The sequence below is a fragment of the Ptychodera flava genome, chromosome 7, assembly GCF_041260155.1.
Source record: "Ptychodera flava strain L36383 chromosome 7, AS_Pfla_20210202, whole genome shotgun sequence".
Lineage (NCBI taxonomy): Eukaryota > Metazoa > Hemichordata > Enteropneusta > Ptychoderidae > Ptychodera > Ptychodera flava.
Genome location: NC_091934.1, coordinates 7916749 through 7939753, shown reverse-complemented (window position 1 = coordinate 7939753; position 23005 = coordinate 7916749). Strand labels below are relative to the sequence as shown.

Sequence of the window (23005 nt, the reverse complement as noted above, 5' to 3'; positions counted from 1 at the left end):
TTTGACATGATTATGAACTTATTTGGTAATTCGGTTGTTTTGACATTATTCGGCATTGATGTCTTGATTTGGAACTTATTTCATCATTATTATGGCATTATTTGGTCTTTATTATGCGATTATTTGGTCATGATTACGACATTATCTTGATATTATCTTGACATTATTATTTATTTATTATGTTAATTCGGTATACAGCTTAGCCTGTCCAGCCTCAATGCTTAAATATCTCTGAGAATATCGCTCGTTTGGGCAGCTAATTGCATGCAAACGCCTGCTTCCAGGGTATGCGCGCATATTTCATACCCACCTCCCTAGCTGAGTTTTGGATATTCGTCTAACAGCTGCTCATGAACCTCGCTAGCTGTACTACCTACTGGAACTTTAACTCTTCTGTCACCGAGACCAGTTGGCCAGGTCTGCGCGTTGCATTGGGCTGGGACACCACTCAAAGTCTATGCTATCGAGGCAGACAAATGCATGTGTCAAAGTTGGTGTCATCGCTGTGCTTCGACCAGTAGCATTGTCTGCCCGCTGCTCTCGGGACCTCGCCTACATGTATCTCACGCGCTGGCTTCGTCGACGACCAGTGCACGTGGTAGCACCCCTAGCAAAGTTGCCCCTAAATTCACGGACTATGTCTGTACTTGACATTCTGCCGTGTCCCGGCCCCCTTGATTGTGAGGGTCGATCAGCGGCGTGCACATCATTGCTATCACCATGCGTTATATTGTGGAGAAGCGACGCAGCATTGTTGATAGCATCCCTACATGCTCGCACTGCTTCTGTGAGTCTATCAGTATCACTGTCTTCAACAGAAGCTGCACGATTGCACAGTACAATAAATTACCCACAATACTCTTTGATTTGTATCCTTGAAGGTTACTTTTCTAAAAACTTTTTCAGTTCTGCATGAAAGCACTATTGTACAGCATCAGAATAATTTTTAAATAATATCTAGTAAAAGTACGTTTAGATATTTTGTGAAAGTTTGAAAATAACCACTAAACAACCATAAAAGTCACATTCTGCAGGTACTACAAATGCCATACTTTTTAGGCAGCAAGTTATGACGAACTGAAGGGGTCATTCTCTGAGAAAACTTAGCATGCAAATTTCTTTTGTCACTTCCATTGCAAAAAATCAATATCCTTTTGTTTCATAAAACAGGTGCAACTAGTCTCCCTACTTTCCATCACATTATCTCTATGGCTGAGGACACAATCTCTGGCAAATTTCACAAAAATGCTATCTCCTCTCTCAATTATGCATAATTTTCCAAATTATTTAAAATGAGAATTGAGAAGAATGGTGTGCATAAAAGTACGTTTTCAAAATTTTGATAAATAGTCCGTGAATTTGTCTACACATGGGAGACATAGTAGACTTCACTCAGGTATCTCGGAGGATACAAATCGCAATGAATTATGGGAAATCTACAGTACTGTGTATTGCCAGACATGATTTACCGCCTCGCTCTTTGCTCTTTCGCATGCAGTCGCCATATGGGTACGGTTCAATTCATGAAGCAGGGTAAAAAACTGAGTTCATAGAATATAGTCAAATAATGTCGAGGAAATGTAGTAATCATGACTGTGACATAAACGTGACCACATCACCTAATAATGGCTTAATAATGATGAGATTAGTTTCGTATCAAGACATCAATGCTGAATTATGGCAAAACAATAGAATTAACCAAATAATTCATAATAATGTAATAATGTCGTAATCATGACCAGATAATCGGATAATAAAAACCAAATAATGACATAAAAATGACCAAATGACCAAATAATGGAATAATAATGATGAGATAAGTTTCAAATCAAGACATCAATACTAAATAATAGCAAAACAACCGAATGAATCAAATAATTTCATAATAATGTCAAGGTAATGTCGTAATCATGACCAGATAATCGGATAATAAAAACCAAATAATGACATAAAAATGACCAAATGACCAAATAATGGCATAATAATGATGAAATAAGTTCCAAATCAAGACATCAATGCCAAATAATGGCAAAACAACCGAATTAACATAATAAATAAATAATAATGTCAAGATAATATCAAGATAATGTCGTAATCATGACCAAATAATCGCATAATAAAGACCAAATAATGACATAAAAATGACCATATCACCAAGTAATGCCATAATAATGATGAAATAAGTTTCAAATCAAGACATCAATACTAAATAATAGCAAAACAACCGAATGAATCAAATAATTTCATAATAATGTCAAGGTAATGTCGTAATCATGCCCAGATAATCGGATAATAAAAACCAAATAATGACACAAAAATGACAAAATGACCAAAAAATGGCATAATAATGATGAAATAAGTTCCAAATCAAGACATCAATACTAAATAATAGCGAAACAACCGAATAAGTCAAATAATTTCATAATAATGTCAAGATAATATTAAGATAATGTCGTAATCATGACCAAATAATAGCATAATAAAGACCAAATAATGATATAGAAATGACCCAATTACAAAATAATGGCATAATAATGATGAAATAAGTTCCAAATCAAGACATCAATGCCGAATAATGTCAAAACAACCGAATTACCAAATAAGTTCATAATCATGTCAAAATAATATCCAAACAATGATCAAATTATGGCCAAATACTGACTTGATTATCACCGAATCACCCCCCAAAAATGGAATAATAATGAATAGATAAGTTTAAATAAAGATGTCAAGATAATTTTAGCGGTGTTCTCACCCCATAGACTAGTGTATGGACTCCATGGATTATCAGACATAGGTGCCTAGTTGTGCGCAACTTAAAATTGCATTGGGACTATTTGACTTGTTGAACACTAAGTTTGTTAAAAAGAACACTCTTTACACTTTATTATACATGAATTATTTTACCATGCCCTGTCCATTGCGTTTTAATTGGACGAGCTGAACCACGTGACTGCCCACAAATACACATTAATGGTTTGTTTCATGCCCGTGAATATGAATAATATCGTAATTATAGTAGCTTATTACAGCTAAAACGAAAATAGTGATTTGTACAAAGATCATATAGTCAATCACAAATTAAAATGGAACACCTGTGGGCCAAGTTTAGACGCTTTTTTTTAAAAAAATCTCCGGATTTGCAGAATTTTTGCAGCGCACGCACTACTCACTGACAGGTTCTTGGGCCCCGTCGTCTTCCGCATGGGAAATTTTCGTAAATTGTGACGATTTTTCGGGGTTCGTTGATAATATCATTGAAATAACGGGCGACGCGCTGATCATCAACGTTTATTTATGGGCGCGGGCAAGAGGAGAGCCAAATTAACGGGTGAGGCCTGCTTTCCTCTCGTCCTTGCACATAAATAAACGTTAGGCCTAATGGTTGCCCATTATTTCTATAACATCATTTTATTTCATTTTTATTTGTTCACTGTCGCTACAATTCCTTGATATATTGTAATTGTAATCTTTAAATGCCAGTCGTTGTGGTAGTAATTTTTTATATATGTTATCATTTCGGGACAATTTTATACATAGTAACAGTAGATATAATTAAAAATTTGTTTGCGGTGGTTTGTGGTCCTAGACTACCTAATTAACCACTTCACTTTCAAGTCACAAAACGAGCAAGAACGTATTTTGCACTGCTGTTCGATACAATCTGACTCAAACGAAAAAGACGGCAGAGTCGGCGAATACGTGACGTTGCTGCTGAACAGTTAAAAAAGTTCTACAAACATAAAGATGACATTCACAATGATGTAATATAATATCAAAGATATATCATCAATAGGTAATTTAGAAATCAGTGGTGAAAACGAGTGATGGTGCGATGTAAAAGTATGTGAACAGTGTAAAAATATCAAAATGGAATCGAATCAGAGTGGTAAGGAAGTGAACAAACAGCTGAAAAGTTATCAAATAACATCGGAATTATTATTAAAATGAAAGTACGAAAATCTGAAAATCTACCACCTATCTCGCGAATAAATAATAATAAAATTTGTTTCAGATCATCGCCGTGCGCGCGTGCTGGCATACGGTCACTTCGATACTGCACATCATTATTCCCCGCTTTTTGAGGTGTTCGACAATATTCGAAACAATTTTCAAGGAAAAAGCTAACATAGTGTTGATAGTCTAGAATATTGTATCACAAAAGCAATAACCTGTAGCAGACTCTGCCTTCCTTTCTTCAACAAAGGCAGAGAAAGTATTTTGCAGTCATTATGCTACTATCATTGATAGTAGTAAGTGGTTGAGGGAAAAGGGCAAGAATAAAAATGCACTTCGGCTGCGCGGCACATGTCAGGAACTGAAATCAAATCTCCTGCTTGTTACCTTTGGCTTCAATTTTGCATTTTGTGTGCTGAAATGGATTCCCTACCAACATTTTTTAAATATCCTTTCGATTTTTCCCCCACATCCCTCTCTGTATATTTTGAATTGTTGATCTGGGATGTCTTCAGATTTTTGTACTCCACCTCTTCACAAGCTTCAGTCGCCGTGGCGAAATGCGTCATTACTCCCCTCTCAGCAAAATAAAACAAATATTCATCGAAACAGCCAAAAGTATCTCTCGTTTTCGCATCTTCTTCCACATTATTCTTCGATGTAGTTAAGTTTCTTTTAAAAATTTACGCAGACGATATAAATGAGCCGCACTCCCGCCGTTCACCTCAAGCCTTACACTTAGTTGAGATTTCTGAAGAACAATAAAAATATATATGAAACATGAATTAGAATATTTTGAATGCGCTCTTTCAACTTCTGACCTAGCTTCATTGGAAGGAAATTGAAGTGACTCACAAGGTATTTCTACTTGACATACACCTGTCGGTCTTCAAGAAACAGCGTCATAACTCTTATTCATGAATGACATTACATTGACAAGCTATTGTCATAACTGTTCACTACAAGGCTATAATTTATACTATTGTCTCTCAATGGTAATATGAACGACTGTTGTCTAATTATGAAGAGCTTCCATTATTAAAAGAATCAAAGTATATGGAATATGAATTTCATTTTTTGTATCGAAAAGCGATCAAAATGAACAGCAGAAAAGTTGTGACTGACATCCATTACCTAAATAATATATTTTGTTAGATAATTGCTCATTGTTAATGATTTTTAGTCAGTTCAAACAAAAACTTCATTTTAACAAATATGGCCATAGGACTGAATTATAATAAACACCATTACATATGTGTAAAATGATGAAAACTCGAAAGTATACCTACATATTCTGAATAATCTTCTGACAGCCCGCACCATTCTGCAGAACAAGCTGCTGCAGTTACCTTGACGAGATATTTCATCGTCTTCAACATCGTCTTCGACATCCGTTTCTTGGTCTGTATCTGAAGTAATGTCACCGAAGTCGACGTGTACATCCGCATCACGTACTTATGACTCGTCATCAAGGTCTGCCTGCAAATCTCCATCTGTAATGGATGAATGTGGGACGATCTTTACCTTCATGGGCAGTGTTGTAGCCAGCTATAAGTCACAAAACGTTTTTAGTCAAGAAAAGCGGAGATAAACGTTTGTTTTCAATGATTATTTAATTTTTTCATTGAAAAATATGTTGGAAACCCAATTTAATTTTAAAAAGCGTCATTTTCTCCTGTTTGAAGAAACACAGTATCATATCGACAAACTTGTCAACAACAGTATGTATGTGTGCAATGCCTGGTACCGATGTTGACAGCTGATCAGAAGTTGTATTTTTCAGACCAGAATTTATTAGCCAACAGCAACACATTTAATACTCACAGTGCTAGACATTGTCCAGAGGTATTATTTTGATCTCCATCACCTAATTCAGGAAACAATATTCTTCTTTTAAAGAACAAACATCACAGAAATACCATAAAAAGTTACAATATCTCCCTTAATGTAACGTCGACCATTGAGCGAGGGTCTACGGATGTAAGTACACCGTTTGATTATCGTAGTGAATAGGTATCACAAAAAGTCTAAATTTTTACAGGTTTCGAAGACCTGTAAATCTACAACAGTCTTTAATTGGTTTACGTCTATTTCTGAGGATGAGTGGGCGTACATGTTTGTGTATTTGCCATAGCAAAATTACAGTTTCTCATACGGATACTAAAACTTATATTCCTTCTTTATCCGAAAGTGACCCTTCAGTCGAAATTGTGTTGTAAAATTACAATAAGGATGGATTCACTTACCATCATCGGATTGTTGAGAACTGTTGTCATCGCTTGATGGCCAGGATTCTGTATGGTCTTGACCGTAAAGTGGCTCCTCGCTTGGTGTCAGTGATATTCGTCCTGGTGGTGGTGTCCATCTGGAAACTAGCTCCTTTACAAGAGCCATGGTTGTCGCCAGCTGCGTATCTGTTGGTAATTTCCAGTCAGGGTTCGTGAAAGGAAGGATCGACACCTGGCTAGATGTGGATGACATTTTCGGCTCTTCTGTTGGAATCACCAGAGATGCTTGGATTGAATTTGTAGAGAGCTCTGCGCTGACCTTTACCATTTCCAATTTTGAAGATGACGGAGAATCGACAACAGCGGCACGAACTGTCTCGACGTCGCTTTCGATGAAGCCAGAAGTTAAACCAGACGAAGACAGGGCTTTGTCGCCGTTTATATTGTCGAACGGATTCTCATTAAGAGGTTTACTACGTGCGGTGATTTTCTTAAGTGTCCGCTCAATTTCTTGCCGTTGAAAGGTTTTGATATAGAGCAATGCTTCCAGGATGTCTTTCAGTGCACTGTATTGAATTATGTTTGGGCATTGAAGTTTGATGTCCTCCTGTCAAATGATGATCATATAGTGATCAGTTTTCAACATATTCTCAGAATATAAGTGAGTGTGCGTGCGTGTGTATTTGTAACCACGTAATATTACTCAGAGCTTAACTCCTTATTCTGTTAGCAACGCTTAGGCTCACATTGTTTAGCACTTTTAAGCAAGAAGGTTCTTTATCGGGGAAAACGTATTTGTCTCATTTTCTATGGTGTATGTAACCAAGTTCCATAGCTTCACCATCGGATTTTTTCGTGATAGATAACAATGCCTAAGGTCAAAGGTTACTTTTTTACCATGTCGGGATGCACCGAAACCAAAGTGATTTTTAGATGTTTCTCCTTGGTCAGTTTTCCCGGAGTTCTAGGAATTGACTTGACCTTCATCTCCAGGTAATTAATCAAGCTGTAATTCGTCCAATTCTCTAGATGACACTGAAAATTTAAACATTGACAAAGTTTAATAGTCGTGGTAAAAAATTTTGAAAGATTTACATATTATTATCAAATCGCGAAATGAACAATAATAAGGTCGGTATGCAAAGTATACAGATAAAATAAGTGAATATTTGAAAATGAAGAATTTTTTAGACGCTGAATGGATCTTTGAGAACAAGCCAAATTCAAAAGTTTTTGTCAAAATTATAACAAATATTAGCTACTCAAATCACATAAAACCAATTATATGTACTTTGCGGAGACTACTCTGCCTATAGGGAGTTCTGATTCGGCTGAATTAAAGCTACTCTGTGATTAAATATATCATTTCGATTCTAAGTTTGAGGGGAAAGTAAGACAAGCTGTACTCACATCGTGTGCGATGGATAAATAATATGGAAAACGAAGAGAAATCAATTTTCTCTGCCAACAACGAAGTCCTCCATGCTGTGACTTGACCTTGACCAGACCTTCGTACACCAAACTTCCAGGCTAACAACGTCAAAGATGAAATTAAAGATTAATGACAATGCGAGCCGCGTTAAAGGCTTTGTGTTGAATTTTCAAAGATTTAAATCGGAACCTGCATAAACAGCAGTGTGTATAGAAGCCAACCCATTGTCGTTGCAGCAAATTACTCTGTCTGGCCGATATAGAGTCTGTTCTACCTATTTGAAACATTAACAAAAATCCTGTATGCAAATGTCCAACCCGTTTCAACCAATCTCGTCATTGATTCTCACAGTACTAACTGTATCATGCAGTTATCAGGATCTGGTAGTTGATGAAGTGTTCTTACCGCAAGTAAACATGCGAGCGCATTGATATTCGACACTGGGTCATCTATGCCCACGTATTTGATGAAATCTTTTTCGTCAGCGCTGGCCATTCTTGTAAAAAGATGCACTAGTCGTTTGTAATAATGATGAGATACACACTCTGATTATGAGAAAAGTTGAAACAGTTTCTTCTGCAATGTTGAATATGCGTGGTGAGTACACTGTCAAAGTAGTCGTAGTATGCGATCTGTGTTGAGCGGTGTAGAACTCGTTCTTTGTTCTTTTGTTGTTGCTATGTCAACTACGTTCAGGCTTGTCTTCGATATCAATACGTCATATCCGGTCACTCGCCAGCGCTAACGGCTCGTAAGCAAAACCATACCACAGTCGTTTGGGGAGCTGTTCAGCGCTGGGACTATTCGCCCCATAGACGAGTAGCAAGAAATACCCCAAGTCTGGAAACAGAATGGCTATAAAAACCACGCCATGTCACATTCCGTGTCCGATTTCACTGTGAAAATTAGCAAGTTCACCTATCATGCAACCGTCGATCGTTCCCTACCATTCTAAAAATTCATACCTGATACTTTATCTGATTCAAAAACGCTCGTTTCGTGTGATTTTCGGCCGAATTCGACGGACACCTCGCCAAAACCTAGGGGTGAGCAACATTCCGGTCACCTCGCGCTGAATGCTGGGCACCCCTACTTTATTGACGGTGGCGCCGCCTATCCATATGGGGTGACTTGAATGTTGCTCACAAGTATAACTTGGCGATGTGTCTTCCGAACTCGGCGGAAAATCATAAGAAATAAGCATTGTTGAAGCAGATAAGTATCAGATATGAGTTTTCGTGTGATTTTCGGCCGAGGTCGAAAGATGCAGAGCCAAAACATAAGCGTGGGCAACATTCCTGCCACCCTACACTTAAAATTGGTTAAGCGGCGCCGACGTCACAGCATTATGCTAATATATTTTTGTATGGCTGATGTCGATTGGACAGCTTTGACTAACGGTGAAATTAGTGGTTGAAGGGTTTTTTGACCGTTGGCATTTCTGTTCGATACATTACCGGTGACGTGTTGTTGTTTTGTTCGATGTCTGGTATCTGATACTCATCAAAATGACGGAAGAAGAGGGCTTTGTATCATGGTAATGTATTATTTTGAAATATTTACCATTATTTTTCATAAAAAATGTATGAAAAAATATTCACTCAAACTTTTGTGGCTGAAGTGAGCGACCAAAAACAGAAAAAAGTGAACTGACTCTGTGTTCATGTTAATTACCACAGTTCATCTGGGGACAGCATGTTCAAGACATAGGAATTGTGACGTCATGGCCCTTGCATTGAACAAAACCAATATGATGTACTTCATCAGAAATACAAATTACACACACTTTAAATGGTTCACACTGAGATAAAAGGCTGTTGGATGAAATGAGATTTTTATTTTTTGTGTCTATATAGGCCTGAGTCCCTGCAAATTTTTCCTAAGGCCCAAGGGGGGGGGGGTTAAAGAAGTAACAACTTAAAAGGCATTTGTTAATTTAATGTTTACTCAATTTACAACTTTTTAATAACTGAACCAATATTTTTTAAAATTGAATTCACATTAGGGCAATTCATAAAATGTTGAATCAAATAACAAACCAACCTGAGCCTCAGAAGATGTAAAATCTGTCTGCTTTCCCACAAAATTGTAGGAATTGGTTCAAAAATTTGCCCAAAAGGTCATACTTAATTGGCCAGTAAAACAAAACTGAATAATTGCAGTTATTTCCGCATTTGGTATTTGGCTTTTGTTTTACTAAAAGATTAACAGCCATTCATCAAACATTTTTGTGTAAGGATAACTGCACACTTTATGTATATTTGGTCTATCCTGATAAGCTGAAACAGAACATTTGAACATAATTTAGTGAGAAGACCAAGAAAGAATAGTTTCACAAAATGTGCATCTGCAGCCCTTAAATTGATTGTTCATTATAAAGTTCAATATTGAGTCGCAGTCTCTCAAAATGAAAGCACCATACACCATTTGTACATTACTAATAAACATTTATTTACAATTATAAGAAACAATTACATTAAGCCACAAAAACAAAACTGTTCCCATGTTCAATAGAAATAAAACATTCCATTACGATAGCATGTCTCTTCATAGTCCATAGTGGTAGTGATTCATCTAAGCTGAAAAATATAAAAATAAAGATGTATTACTCATGTGAGTTTATATCTTCAACAATATTTTCAAGCTAGTTATTGTTTTCCAAGATGACTATTCATTTTTATCGTAAATAATACAAAATTCATTAATTTACAGGATGAGGTCTTCATATGACTTTGTTGAAGGTTGGGGTGACCTTCTAAATGCAAATGACATCAGCCAAGACTTCAAGAATTCTACTGGAAGGACAATTTCCTGTAACATGATTGGTCGGCTGGTTGGAAGTGCATTTAGTGGAATAAGACGGGTAAACAAGAAGACTGATAAAAAGTTTTCCAAAGTTTATAAGGGCTTAAAGAAAAAAGTTTGCAGGGAAAGAGGCTGCACTTTGACTTTTGAACAGATAGAAAAGTACATCCCAACATTTTATCATGTTGTGAAGTCCACAAGTACAGCTATAACTTTGGTACATTTCACTGGTGATATCTGTAATGGCCACAGAGTCACAAGAGAGGTGAATATCAAAGCTGATGGACATATAATAGTGAAAGTTTCAGGGGTTCAAGTCAACCTGCATTCAGCAGGAATAACTCCACACGTTGAATTCACATCACAGTCCATTACCAATGTTCTGACTCTGATAAGTCAGCTGCGTGTGTGTCGTGGTAAAGAAAATGTTCTCAGAGATGACACAATGTGTGAGAAGTGGAGTAAAGTAGACAGTAGTGATGCAGAATTTAGGTTGAGGAGTCCTACATGTGAGGGTGTATTGTCTTTCACCAAAACTGCTACCTATTGCAGAAAATGTACACAAACTGCATGGAGAAGCCTTACAAAAGATCAGTCTTGCTCACACAATGATAGTGACAGTTTTCTTGATCTTGATGAAAATGATAAGGATGACCTTAACAGCTTATGGGACAAACTGAAAAACAAAATTGGTGATATGGCTAGAGATAATGAAAATTGAGCTCCTTCTAGAATCACAGAAAGAAAATCTCTGTGAAAATGATGTACGGAAGAGAAAGTGGCATCCACGGTATTGTAGCAATCCCCTTTTGCTTAATGCATGTAACTTAATGCATGAGGTTCAGCAAAACTTTCATTACCAAAGTCATCCCCTATTACTTGTTTCATGTTTAACACTATTGTTTGGTTATTTAACTCTAATATGATTAAAGGGAGGGGCAGTTGGAACTGCGCGTGTGTGACTTTCTTGTTCACAAACAATGTATTTCATGCGTTATATCGAGATGCATCACGTCAACATGTTATAATTTCCTCAATTGCCAACGTACCCTAGATACAGTGTTTACATTGATCTTAGGGGTCCCTGGAAACCATTGAGAACAATTCAGAAGACCCCCCCTCCCTTTAATACAAAATCATCACAGCTCTACCAATTCAAGCATGTACACAAACTTTGTCAATATACGCCATACATTATGTCTTTCAAAAATTATTGTAATTTCTCAAGCACAGAGGAGTAAACATATGACAAACAAATCAGCATGTACAAATGAAAGAAAAAAAAAGGCTGAGCATGTATTTGTTTTCTTATCACAAATTTGCATGTTGTACATGGAAGCAGATACAACAGTACACAAGGAATATTTATTTCAAACTGTTATTCTTTTCATTTACAGCATAATTCAGCTTTGTCTGACACTGTGGGCCAGAAGCCCACAAGCATACAATGATCTCAGAGAAAGTGGATTTTTGGTTTTACCAACTGGTCGTTTACTTCGGTACTACAAACACAGTATCAAACAAGAGGCTGATTTCAACAGAGATGTAATGCATTGGATGCATATTGAAGCCAAAAAACATGGAAAAGAAGACTCTTGGACTGGTGGTATCATCTTTGATGAGATGTCAATCCAGGTAGTCAATCATGTTGAACGACTTTTATGGCTTACCATACATTACACACAGTGTTGATATAGTATATAAAAGGGACTTTAGATAGAAATTTGATGAGTTTGTCCACTTTTTGGATCTGTATATCAAGTTTACTTTACTTTCTCCTTCAATTACGTTGAAATTTCCAATGTTTGTCACTGCATGTACATGTGTACTGTGCACTGCTATCGTTTATTCTAGTAAAGACTAAAAAGAATGCCATTTGTACATTATTAACGTGATATTCAGCATATGCTCTATACCATATACATTTAAGCATGTTTTATAAAGTGGAGCAAAAAAAAAACATTGACATAGAGAAGAGATATCATGTAAAAATTTGAAAATTTTCTATCTACTTTCTCTTTAAGAATGTTCAACAGCATTTTTTTCTATTTGTCATATACCATCTACATTACCCATCCCATTCCCGTTAAAGGATCATCTTATAAAATAATGCATTGTAAAAAAGGCTGTCCCCGTAATGATTATCACTGTCCATTCCAATGCCAGCAATACTGACTTGTGGGTTTTTCCACTGTTTTCATCCTGTTTGTCAACTCCAATTTTCCATTCTTTTCCCAAAGAGCATGGTGGAATGCCCAGTCTTTTTAATGTCAGCTGAGCCTTTACATGGGTAATGGTCATTGTTATTGTAAAACAATGAATTACAGTATCTTCAATAGTAATATTGCTGATTGCGCACAAAATGACAATGTTTAGATGCAAAATACTTGGCAATTCATAATGCTATGATAAGTAGAATGTGAATATGGAGTTGATATAAAAAACAGAAAAGTGTTGAAAAAATAAACAGAAACTGATGTGACTTGGACTTTAAAGAGAGAAGTAATTTGTCTATCACATGTTTTTTTCTTTGAAGGAGGATTTGCACATCAGCAAACGTGATGGTAAATGGAAGCTGGTTGGTTTTGTAGACAATGGAAGTGACAATCAAGTGTTTGACTTACTCTTGAAAGGTATGCAGTTTGTACTGTATTGTAAAATAACTACATTGTACAATTTCAGCATAGAATTGCCATTTTTCAAACTAGTTAAAAGGTGCAGTACATGTATATGTAAATTTCTGTTATCATTTCATACTTTTTTCTTCATAGATATATGCTTTATTTGCAATTCACTACAGCATGATGAAATGCCAAGTATTTAGCTTCTCAATACTTCTCTTATGTCTACAATCATTATTTTACTGTTGAAAATTGAATTCTAATCTGGACTTAAATATATTTGTTAGGGATAAGAACAGATGTGATATATATATTTATCATATACCCATGCCCATATTGCTACATCCTAGTGACGTTCACCGTAAAATATCAGCCGTGATATTTCACGGTAAACGTCGAGATATGCACGATGAACGTCACTGGTTTAATAAGAGTTTTCCCGAACTATCGTATATTAGTAGTTTGTTGGTAAACAACGTAAACAACAAAGTGGCTGCCGCTCCCTGCCTGCGAAGCGATGTCGCCGATGTAAAAACTTGAAGGGCTTCGAGGAACACGGGTATTTGTGGTTGCAAAATACGGAAATAACACATTGAATCTTGAAATGTTTTCCCATGGTATTTTTTTTTGGTCAAGTTCTAGCAAACATTCTACCGTTCGCACGGCGCCGGCACTATGCACGGTCTCCCCGAACAGGAAGTGAGCGCGTGGCGTGACAGCAATGTCACGTGCATGCGCAAGGCGTAATTAAGTAAAGCATCAAAATTTTAGGGTTTTCGTTGTATGATTAAATTATGGGCATTGGTATATGATAAATTGTTTATTACCAAATGTCGCCTGTTCCTTGTGTCGTATCAGCATTCGTGTCATTTGTGCTGCATCAGACACTCGACTTTGTCTTGTGTCTGACGCAGCACAAATGACACTCATGCTGATACAACACAGGAACAGGCGATATTGGGTAATAACCTCTAAATATAAAGTATACATACGTCCTCTTGAGAAATTATAGTACTCAATGCTCATCTGTCTGATCATTGCAGAGATGCGTGAAACTTAAGTAACAGATATCATTACTTTGAAGTTATTTCGTGTTTTATATATATATATATATATATATATATATATACACAAAACAAACAAAACATTGAATGTTTTGCTTATTGTATTGCAGGTAAAAAGGAACCACAGCTTGCAACACATGTCCTCCAACTAGTCTACCTTGCAGGAAATGGGTTTAGATTTCCTATAGCTCATTATCCAACCAAAGAGGCTACTGCTCTACAGCTAACAAATATTTTCTGGAAAGCTGTGTCAGTCCTATCTAGCTGGGGGTTCCAGGTAGGGATTAATGTTTCAATTATTTTCAAAACAGGTTTTCAATTTTTGTTACATTAATTCTGAGATGTTTAAGATATGTTTAGAATGACTTGTTGTACTATTGCAGCCTTAAAATGTCATATTAAAAACACTGAACACCTCTCTCTCAAGCTTTCCTGGATACAACACTTGCATTGATACTGTTACCACTCAAAATGTTATTTTTGCCTACATGGTTTAAAACACTTAATGGTATTTGTTTATTTATGCACTGGTGTTACATTTTGACGGTCTTGTTGACATTTTCAAAAATATTATTTTTGTCACTTTTGTTTTTCAAACAGGTCCAGTATGCCTGTATGGATGGTTCCAGTAGTAACCGTTCATTTATAAAGATGCACTTTGATGGTAATCCGAGACATGAGGCTTTCATGATGCCAAATTTGTTCAATCCTCTTCAGAAGGTCATCTTTATAATGGACCCATCTGTAAGTTTCATGCATATAGGAGAATTTGATACAGCACTTTACATATGTCAAATTTACATATCTCAGGGTTTACATTCTTGTTAGTCCCCACGGACACCGTCCGGGGGGACTTATAGGTTTGGTCATGTCCGTGCGTGTGTGCGTGCGTGCGTGCGTGCGTGCGTCCGTCCGTTCACGCAGATATCTCAGAGATGCAAGAAGCAATTTCATTCAAACTTGGTACAAGGATTACTTCATATGTCATACAGATGCACGTCGATTTGTTTTGTGATACGATCCAATATGGCCGCCAGGCGGCCATTTTATTACGATTTTTTCATGTACAGAGCCATAACTCAGACATGTTTTAACCGATTTTATTCAAAGTTGGTACAAGGACATTGACCAATGTCATAGATATGCACATCAATTTGTTGTGTGATACAATCCAATATGGCCGCCAGGCGGCCATTTTATTACGATTTTTTCATGTACAGAGCCATAACTCAGACATGTTTCAACCGATTTTATTCAAAGTTGGTACAAGGACATTGACCAATGTCATAGATATGCACATCCATTTGTTTTGTGATACAATCCAATATGGCCGCCAGGCGGCCATTTTATTACGATTTTTTCATGTACAGAGCCATAACTCAGACATGTTTCAACCGATTTTATCAAACGTTGGTACAAGGACATTGATCAATGTCATAGATATGCATGTTGATTTGTTTTGTGATACGATCCAATATGGCCGCCAGGCGGCCATTTTATTACAATATTTTCATATACAGTGCCATAACTCAGACATGTTTTAACCGATTTTATTCAAAGTTGGTACAAGGACATTGACCAATGTCATAGATATGCATGTCAATTTGTTTTGTGATACAATCCAATATGGCTGCTGTGGGCCATTTTATTACGATTTTTTCATATGCAGAGGCATAACTCAGGCAAATCTCAACAGATTTTATTCAAAGTTGGTACAAGGACATTGACCTATGTCTTACATATGTACGTCAATTTGTTATGTGTACGATCCAATATGGCCGCTAGGCAGCCATTTTATTACGATATTTTCATGTACAGAGCAATAACTCAGACATGTTTCAACGGATTTTATTCAAAGTTGGTACAAGGAGATTGACTAATGTCATACATATGCATGTCAATTTGTTATGTGATACGATCCAATATGGCTGCCTTGCGGCCATTTTATTACGATTTTTTCCTGTCGAGGGCCATAATACTCTAAGGCATATCTTAACCGATTTTATTCAAAGTTGGTACAAGGACATTAACCTATGTCATACATATGTATGTCAATTTGTTTCTTGATATGATCCAATATGGCTGCATGGCAGCCATTTTGTTACAATTTTTTCGTGTCCTTAGCCAAAACTTGGGCATGTCTCAATTAATGAAGAGGACTCTATCCTCTTAGGACATGTAATCAAAGTACCCATTAACAAGTGGGGACTGTGTCATCAACGATGACTTGTTTTGTTGTGCTTTACAAGACACTAAAAGTTTTATATACATGGTGTCATTTAAAATTAGACTTTTATTTAGGTGTTGTCTATTTTATGAAAAATGCTGAATTACTGGTCATCAGTTGTCAAGTCTTTGCCTGGTTAGAGAAATTAAGATCAAACTTATATGATATAATTATTTGTACATGTTGTAAACTATGTTGTTGTTTGCCTGCTTATGTATCTTTGAACTCACCAATTTTAGTAAAACTCTGATAACCTGGCATTTAGGAGTTGACACAACGCCACAAATAAAATAGAATTTACAATATTTCATGCCCTTTTCTAGCACCCTATAAAAGTTCTCTACAAGTCATCTAGCTTGGCAAGTAACTACAAAATCTTTACAATCATCACATTATGATTATTCTTAATGTAAGTTTAAATTTGCAACAAAACAATAAAATAACAACAATAATTTTTCTTTCAGCATATCTTTAAGAAGATAAGGAACAATCTCCTAAAAAGTGGGTTTGCCAATTTCCATGTCAGACAGCTTAAACACAAAGGGAATTACATTACTTGGGAGCATTGGATCAGAGCATACCAATGGGACCAAAGGAATAACAGTGTTAGAGTCCATAGACGACTAACGGATGAACATCTGTTTCCAAATCCGCAGCAAAAGATGAGAAACAAATTAGCGGAACAGGTCCTTGATGTGGATATGTTGTCATTAATGAAGGTACAAGTAGTCATAACTGTTATTGTATGTCTGAAGTATTTATTACCCTGAATTAACTTGAAATCACTAACATATCTTGGTATTAGCTGAGCAAAAAGCCATATTTTATTTAAAATGTCAAATTATTTATTTATTTTTTAAATAGAGCAAATTTTTTCTTTGGAATACCCTTGAAGCCTATGGCTAATGTTTAAGATAAAAACCAAAAGATTTTCTGTCACATATGAAAAAGTGAAACAGGAGCCACACAGGAAAAATTTTTAAAACATGAAAGAAACAACTTGAATGGATTCAAAGCTTTGCCAATCTTTGTATGTTAATGATTATTTGACAGGTTTGGCAAATTGGCTACACGTTTTACGTGAACGTGAATGCGCAACGTTACAAATTTCTGTGATGATGTCGTGGACTTGTGCATATGTTCTCCACGTACATGGAGACAGCAATGGGTAATTACGTGGATACGCTGTTTTCACATAATTTGTAAACGTGTAAATTTATTTTCATCTTTAGGTATCAAAACATGATATAAACTGTGAATCATTCATGCACATTGTTAGTCGGATATATGATAGAGACATCCTCAAAGATATTCATGAATTTTCGTGATTTTCATGCTGAAATTTCTTCGTCGATTTGCGGCATACCGGGTTACCTTTGAGCTGTCTCTGTGATGCAGAAACAGACTACGGGAACTCGAGCCGAGCAGAATCATTTCTTGGACTTGCCACACGAATGCGTCACGTAATGCATAGCCACACAGATTTTTGCACGTGAACGTGTACGCCAACGCTGACATAGAATCTAGGTGTTCACGCTCACGTAAAACGTGTAGCCAAACATGTCTTCTATAGCCATGCTCACTTACCTGATTATAATAGGAGACAGTCATCACCATCCTAATAATATTTCAGGATTACCAGCACAGTACGACCAACACAGGATTAGGGTCCACCATTGAACTGCTGGAGAATACAAGCATACTTGTAAAGAACTTTAGGGATGTAAGGCCAATCACATCATGGGACGATGAACGTCTGAAACAGAATGAGGCAGTTCTAAATTGGTTTACAGCATGGGAGGAAGACATTAAGAAGAGTAATTTACCAAAGAAAGAACAAGAGGCGTCATTAATGAGTTATCAAACGCGTGATGATATTGCATCACTGTTAATGGGCTTTAAGCAGTTATGCTACCAAAAAGTCACACAAAAGATGGGCTCAACTGTTCCCGCTCGCCTAAACAGTGATATTGTTGAAAACTTATTTTGTCAACAGCGAGCCAAATTTAATGGATCAAACTGCAACCCAACATACCTTCAGTACTGCAATACGATGAACAGTATAATTCTTGGGCAAAGTACAAAATCTCAGAAATCAAATACCAGTGACAACTGTGCCACTCCGTTTGCACTGTCTACTTCACAGCCACTGAAACGGAGAAATTGAGTGTGATAAATTAATGAGGACAATCAATGCTTCCCATTGCAGGAATGAAATGATCGATATTGGAAAGTCAGTTAGAGTCAGCTTTATAACTTTTTGCTGTGCTGTCAGTGTATATGTGGACTTAAACAGTGAGATCTGATCAATAATGATCTATTTAATATGATTATTTTATTCAATTTTGCTAGTGTACAAGGGAACTCAATCCCAGTGATTGCTAAAACCTGTAAATAAATGTTGATACAGTAGATGATCTGTTAACACTTTTGTACCCTTTCGAAATTCATGACAGCACAGATTCAACGATGTTGTTTTTGGCAAAATTACTGACATATATATATTCTGATATATGACAGTGTCAAGAGTTTTTGACATTTGTGATATTTTTGTTACTTTTGATAGAGTTTTTGTGTTTTTCTTCTAACTTAAATATGCTCAGTCACTGATTTTTACAACTCATATTGTGTATAAGGGTATATCATGTGACAGCTGTCATAATTGTTGGCGCTGAGAGAAAAATATGATTCAGAGTCAGAACACCCAAGCTTTGTTTTAGAGAAGTATGTGTATACATATGCAGTCAATAATTGTGGGGCATATACATCTGACCTGCTTATGACATGAAAGTAAGACCTATTTGTAATCCTTCCAGAAGGTGAATAAAATTTATGTAAATAATCATTTTTTTTCTGTATTAATTTCACCTATTGTCCGTAACTTGGGAAAAATGCATTAACAATTGCAAAAGCAATCATACAATAGCATTTAAATGTAACACAATCCGATTATCTAACCTCATTATATGGCTGAAATATTACATGATTCCACAATCTGGGCAAATCCATGGTGATGTCTCAATCGCTTTCCATTTTGTGATATCAATGAGCCCTGCACATTCACGGTGGTACCAGGCATCACAACTGTCACAGCAAACCCACTGTTGCTCTTCTTCAGAAACAGACTGGCAACCCATGCACATTTCTGAATCCTGTGATTGTACTTCCTGCGCTTTCCTTTTCCTTTTCTTTGATGTTTTTTGTGAAGTACTCCTCCCAGCAAAAGTGGTTGATGTTCTGAAGAGGGATGATTCTGCAGTATCACCGGTACTGTTTCTCACATGTTGCAGTGTTTGAGACTGTGATGGTTTCCCTGTATCTTCTGTCTCTACTTGGAATACACTGTGTGTTGGCTGCCTACGTTGCTTTTGGCGTGTGGCATGGCTAAGTGGTGTATGAGATTGGAGTGAAGTTGTTCCTTCAGCTGATGTACTAGGCTTGACTGCAGCAGGATCATCACATGTAGTAATCAATGTATACTTTTCTGAAGATGATGAAGTACCTTCATCGAAAACTCCTGGAGTTTTCATGGTACTGCTGTCCCGAACAACATCTGTAAGCTTCCTTCCAAAACTTGTTTAGTAGACTGGATGTGTAATGAACATCATATGCTTGGCATAAAACCTGAAGGTCACTCTTACTATATGATGATTGTAAGAAGTACTGTGTATTTGAAAGCACAGCAGCCCTCAACAACAAATGTGATGCACACTTTCCTGATGTCCTGTCACTTCTGATGTAACTTATGTCAACATGATCCTTCTTTTTCTCTTGCTTTTCCATAACTGACTTTCTGTGAGCCATTTTTTTCTTTCTCTCAAATGTATGGAGCAAGTCTTTTCTTGTTTGATTGTTTGTTACTCTGGCATACTTTGTGACAACTGTAACGTACAGATCATTAATTGCACCAGATTCATCACACAGATTTGCTACAACATCTTGAATGACTTTGCGTTCATCAATGTCGACACCAGCACTTGAGTCTTGAGGCAAATGTTGTTGAAAAAGTTTAAGCCAATGCTGAAACAAGTTTGCATCATTCATTACTTTTTCTTCAATTTTCATCAATAAATTTGAATCTTCTTTTCCTTTGAGTTTTGACGCTGCTTGTACCCTGCATTCTTCAACTTTCATAAAGAAACTGTAAGCATCATCAGTGATGTTTGTCAATCCAGACCTGATATTTTGTCGTCTAGCTGTTGCCTGCAGACTCTCTGGATAGTTTGTTGATTGTATCAGTTCGGAATAGGATGCCTCTAGCATTTCCAACATATCTACATGACAACCATACTGTTTGACCAATGTGGTTTTCTTCCTATCGTACATGTGATGTCGGATTTTATCAATGAACTTGTACTTTGTCTTAGCGATGCACATCCCACCAATATATCTTACATTACCTTTGGCTTCATCAGACAGATTAAGAGTGACAGCAGATTCTAATTCAGGTTCCTCTGCACTGGTATCCTTGATTTTTTCTTTCAATACCAGATTATTGATTTCCATGGCAATTTTCATGGCGACAGTGTACTGTCTTCCACTTGGGCTACGACAAAATAACTTCTTACAAGCAAACATATACACTCGCTTTTGTGAAAATATATCAGCTTTGACCGATACTCATTCAATTCCTTAGTTGTTGTTGGTACCTCATTAATAGTGTCATTTCTGATTTCTTCAGTTTTTATCCACAATTTGGTGAAAAAATTCTGGTAGAGTGTTTCACTCCGTTCAAGTTTTTCTACAATCTAATTTTCTTCCAGTTTTTCCTTTGTGACCGGATTTTCAAATTTAAGCAAAGACAGCACAGTCAAAGCTTGGGAAGATAATACAGATGGTAATATCAATTCATCTATAGCCATAAGTTCAGCCAAATCAAACTCTTCACTTCCTTCTTGTAATATGCCAAATTCTGTCTCAGAGATGTGTTTGCATTGACTTGTTGTTTCAGTTGTGTCTTGAGACAATTGGTCTGCACATACAGCCTGCCTTTTATAGCAAGAGAAGTCATCTCCGCAGTTGATGCTACCAGGTACATTATAACTGATGCACTTTTGATACTGAAGGAACACATATTTTCCTACTTAAGTCAGTTACACAGGTACAATCAATAGAGGTTGCTCTTCCTACAGCAACGGCAAGTTGACCTGGATGGTACATTTTATTACAGTGAATATTGACATATTCAAGAGACATTCCCTGAGATTTATGTACAGTCATGGCGAAAGCGAGCCGGAGTGGAAGTTGTTTGCGTTCAGCGAGTAACAGATTGCTTGCAGGATCATATTTTGTGAAACTGAGCTTTTCAAATGTGTGTGTTCTATTTAATTTTTGAAAGTTGACAGTACATGTAGATTCACCAAGTTTGACAACATCCCCGATTAAACCATTTATCAGCTGTGATGAAATATTCCTTGTCAGCATTACCGGTGCCCCAACTTTCAAATATAAGACATCTTTAACAGGAAATTGACCAAGGATATGTTTGTCACCTTTGTCTTCAGCTTTGTACTTGCAGGGGTCCCCATCCATCTCCAGTAGCTTTCTGGCATTGAAACAATCGACTTCAAAATTTGTTCCAAATAAATGTACTATTTTCCTCTCTGGCACATCAGTCAGTGGTCGTTTTAAATTGTGAAGAAGCTGCAGTGTTGACTCAGTCAAATCACCATTTGTTAAATCTTGAACTGCTTTTGCCAGAGCCACATCTTTTTGGCGAACTACACTTTGAAGCAAGACAGTGTGATCCATACACAACTTCCATTTTTCACTCTCAAAGCAGAAATGGCCATGGTCACCAGTCAATACATCTGGCACAGGTGGCAGCTGACGGAAATCTCCCACCATTATAACTTGCAATCCACCAAACAAATACTGATTGCCTCTTACTTTTCTACACACATATTCAAGATCTTCAAAAAGTTTTTTGCTCATCATGGAAATTTCATCAATGATGAGACAATCAGAATCACTAATTCTTCTCTTACATTTTGCGTACCTCTCATCTGCTTGAATAAACTGCACTAGGGTCTGTCTACCATGGCGTCCATCACCCATGCCACTCCAACTGTGGATTGTTGTACCATCTTCATAATGCGTACTGCTGAGTCCTGTTGTTCCCGTTACACTTACTTTTTTGCCAGCACTCTTCAAAGATCTCACTATTTCTCTCACAGTATGGGTCTTCCCTGTGCCCGCTCTACCACTCAGGAAAAAGCTATGACCACACATGGCCAATTCTAGGGCTCTTTCCTGCTCTGAATTCATGGCTTTCAACGTGGAGTTAGAAACTGATACGCTTGATACTTTCAACAAGTTGAATTCTAAGATTATGCTTGTGTTATCACGTTGTGCATATGCTGGGGTCAAGTACAATGACCAAGATTATCATACTAGTGAGTTAATAATTAAGGACGTGGTAATAATTAACGCGGCTATATAATCAACACTTGACGTTATGAGGGTATTTATATCAATAGCTTTAGTGGTATGTGCTCTCTGCGACTGCCTCGTCCACAACATACGGTGGTACAGTTACAATACCGGGGTTTTTGATCGCATTTTGAATTCGAAATTCAATTTCCACTGCACATATTCAGTGTTTACATTCTTACAATATAGAGCAATAGACTGTGGTGGTGCTGGTAACCTATGATAAAATCGTTCGGAAG

The 23005-nt window shown here is 36.8% G+C and overlaps 1 protein-coding gene and 1 long non-coding RNA gene across 2 annotated transcripts; one reads left to right on the top strand and one right to left on the bottom strand.

Moving 5' to 3' along the window:
• Nucleotides 1–10043: 10043 nt before the first annotated feature.
• On the bottom strand, nt 10044–18048 carry LOC139136689 (uncharacterized). Its single transcript, XR_011553226.1, has 2 exons — nt 17922–18048; nt 10044–10196 (listed from the first exon to the last, which is right to left on the bottom strand). It is a non-coding gene; the product is annotated as an uncharacterized lncRNA (long non-coding RNA).
• LOC139137742 (uncharacterized) lies at nt 10186–16732 on the top strand. Its single transcript, XM_070706006.1, has 6 exons — nt 10186–10480; nt 11820–12057; nt 12959–13055; nt 14218–14384; nt 14708–14851; nt 16658–16732. The coding sequence occupies exons 2-6, from the start codon at nt 11971–11973 to the stop codon at nt 16730–16732; spliced, it is 570 nt and encodes a 189-aa protein (XP_070562107.1). The 5' UTR covers nt 10186–10480; nt 11820–11970.
• Nucleotides 18049–23005: the final 4957 nt, after the last annotated feature.

Bases quoted from the DNA above. Each gene is read 5' to 3' on its own strand.
- LOC139137742 (XM_070706006.1), top strand. From the start codon at position 11,971: ATGCATTGGATGCATATTGAAGCCAAAAAACATGGAAAAGAAGACTCT. The intron at 14,385-14,707 runs GTAGGGATTAAT...TTTTTCAAACAG, and splicing joins TATCTAGCTGGGGGTTCCAG to GTCCAGTATGCCTGTATGGA. The intron at 14,852-16,657 runs GTAAGTTTCATG...GCCCTTTTCTAG, and splicing joins TCTTTATAATGGACCCATCT to CACCCTATAAAAGTTCTCTA.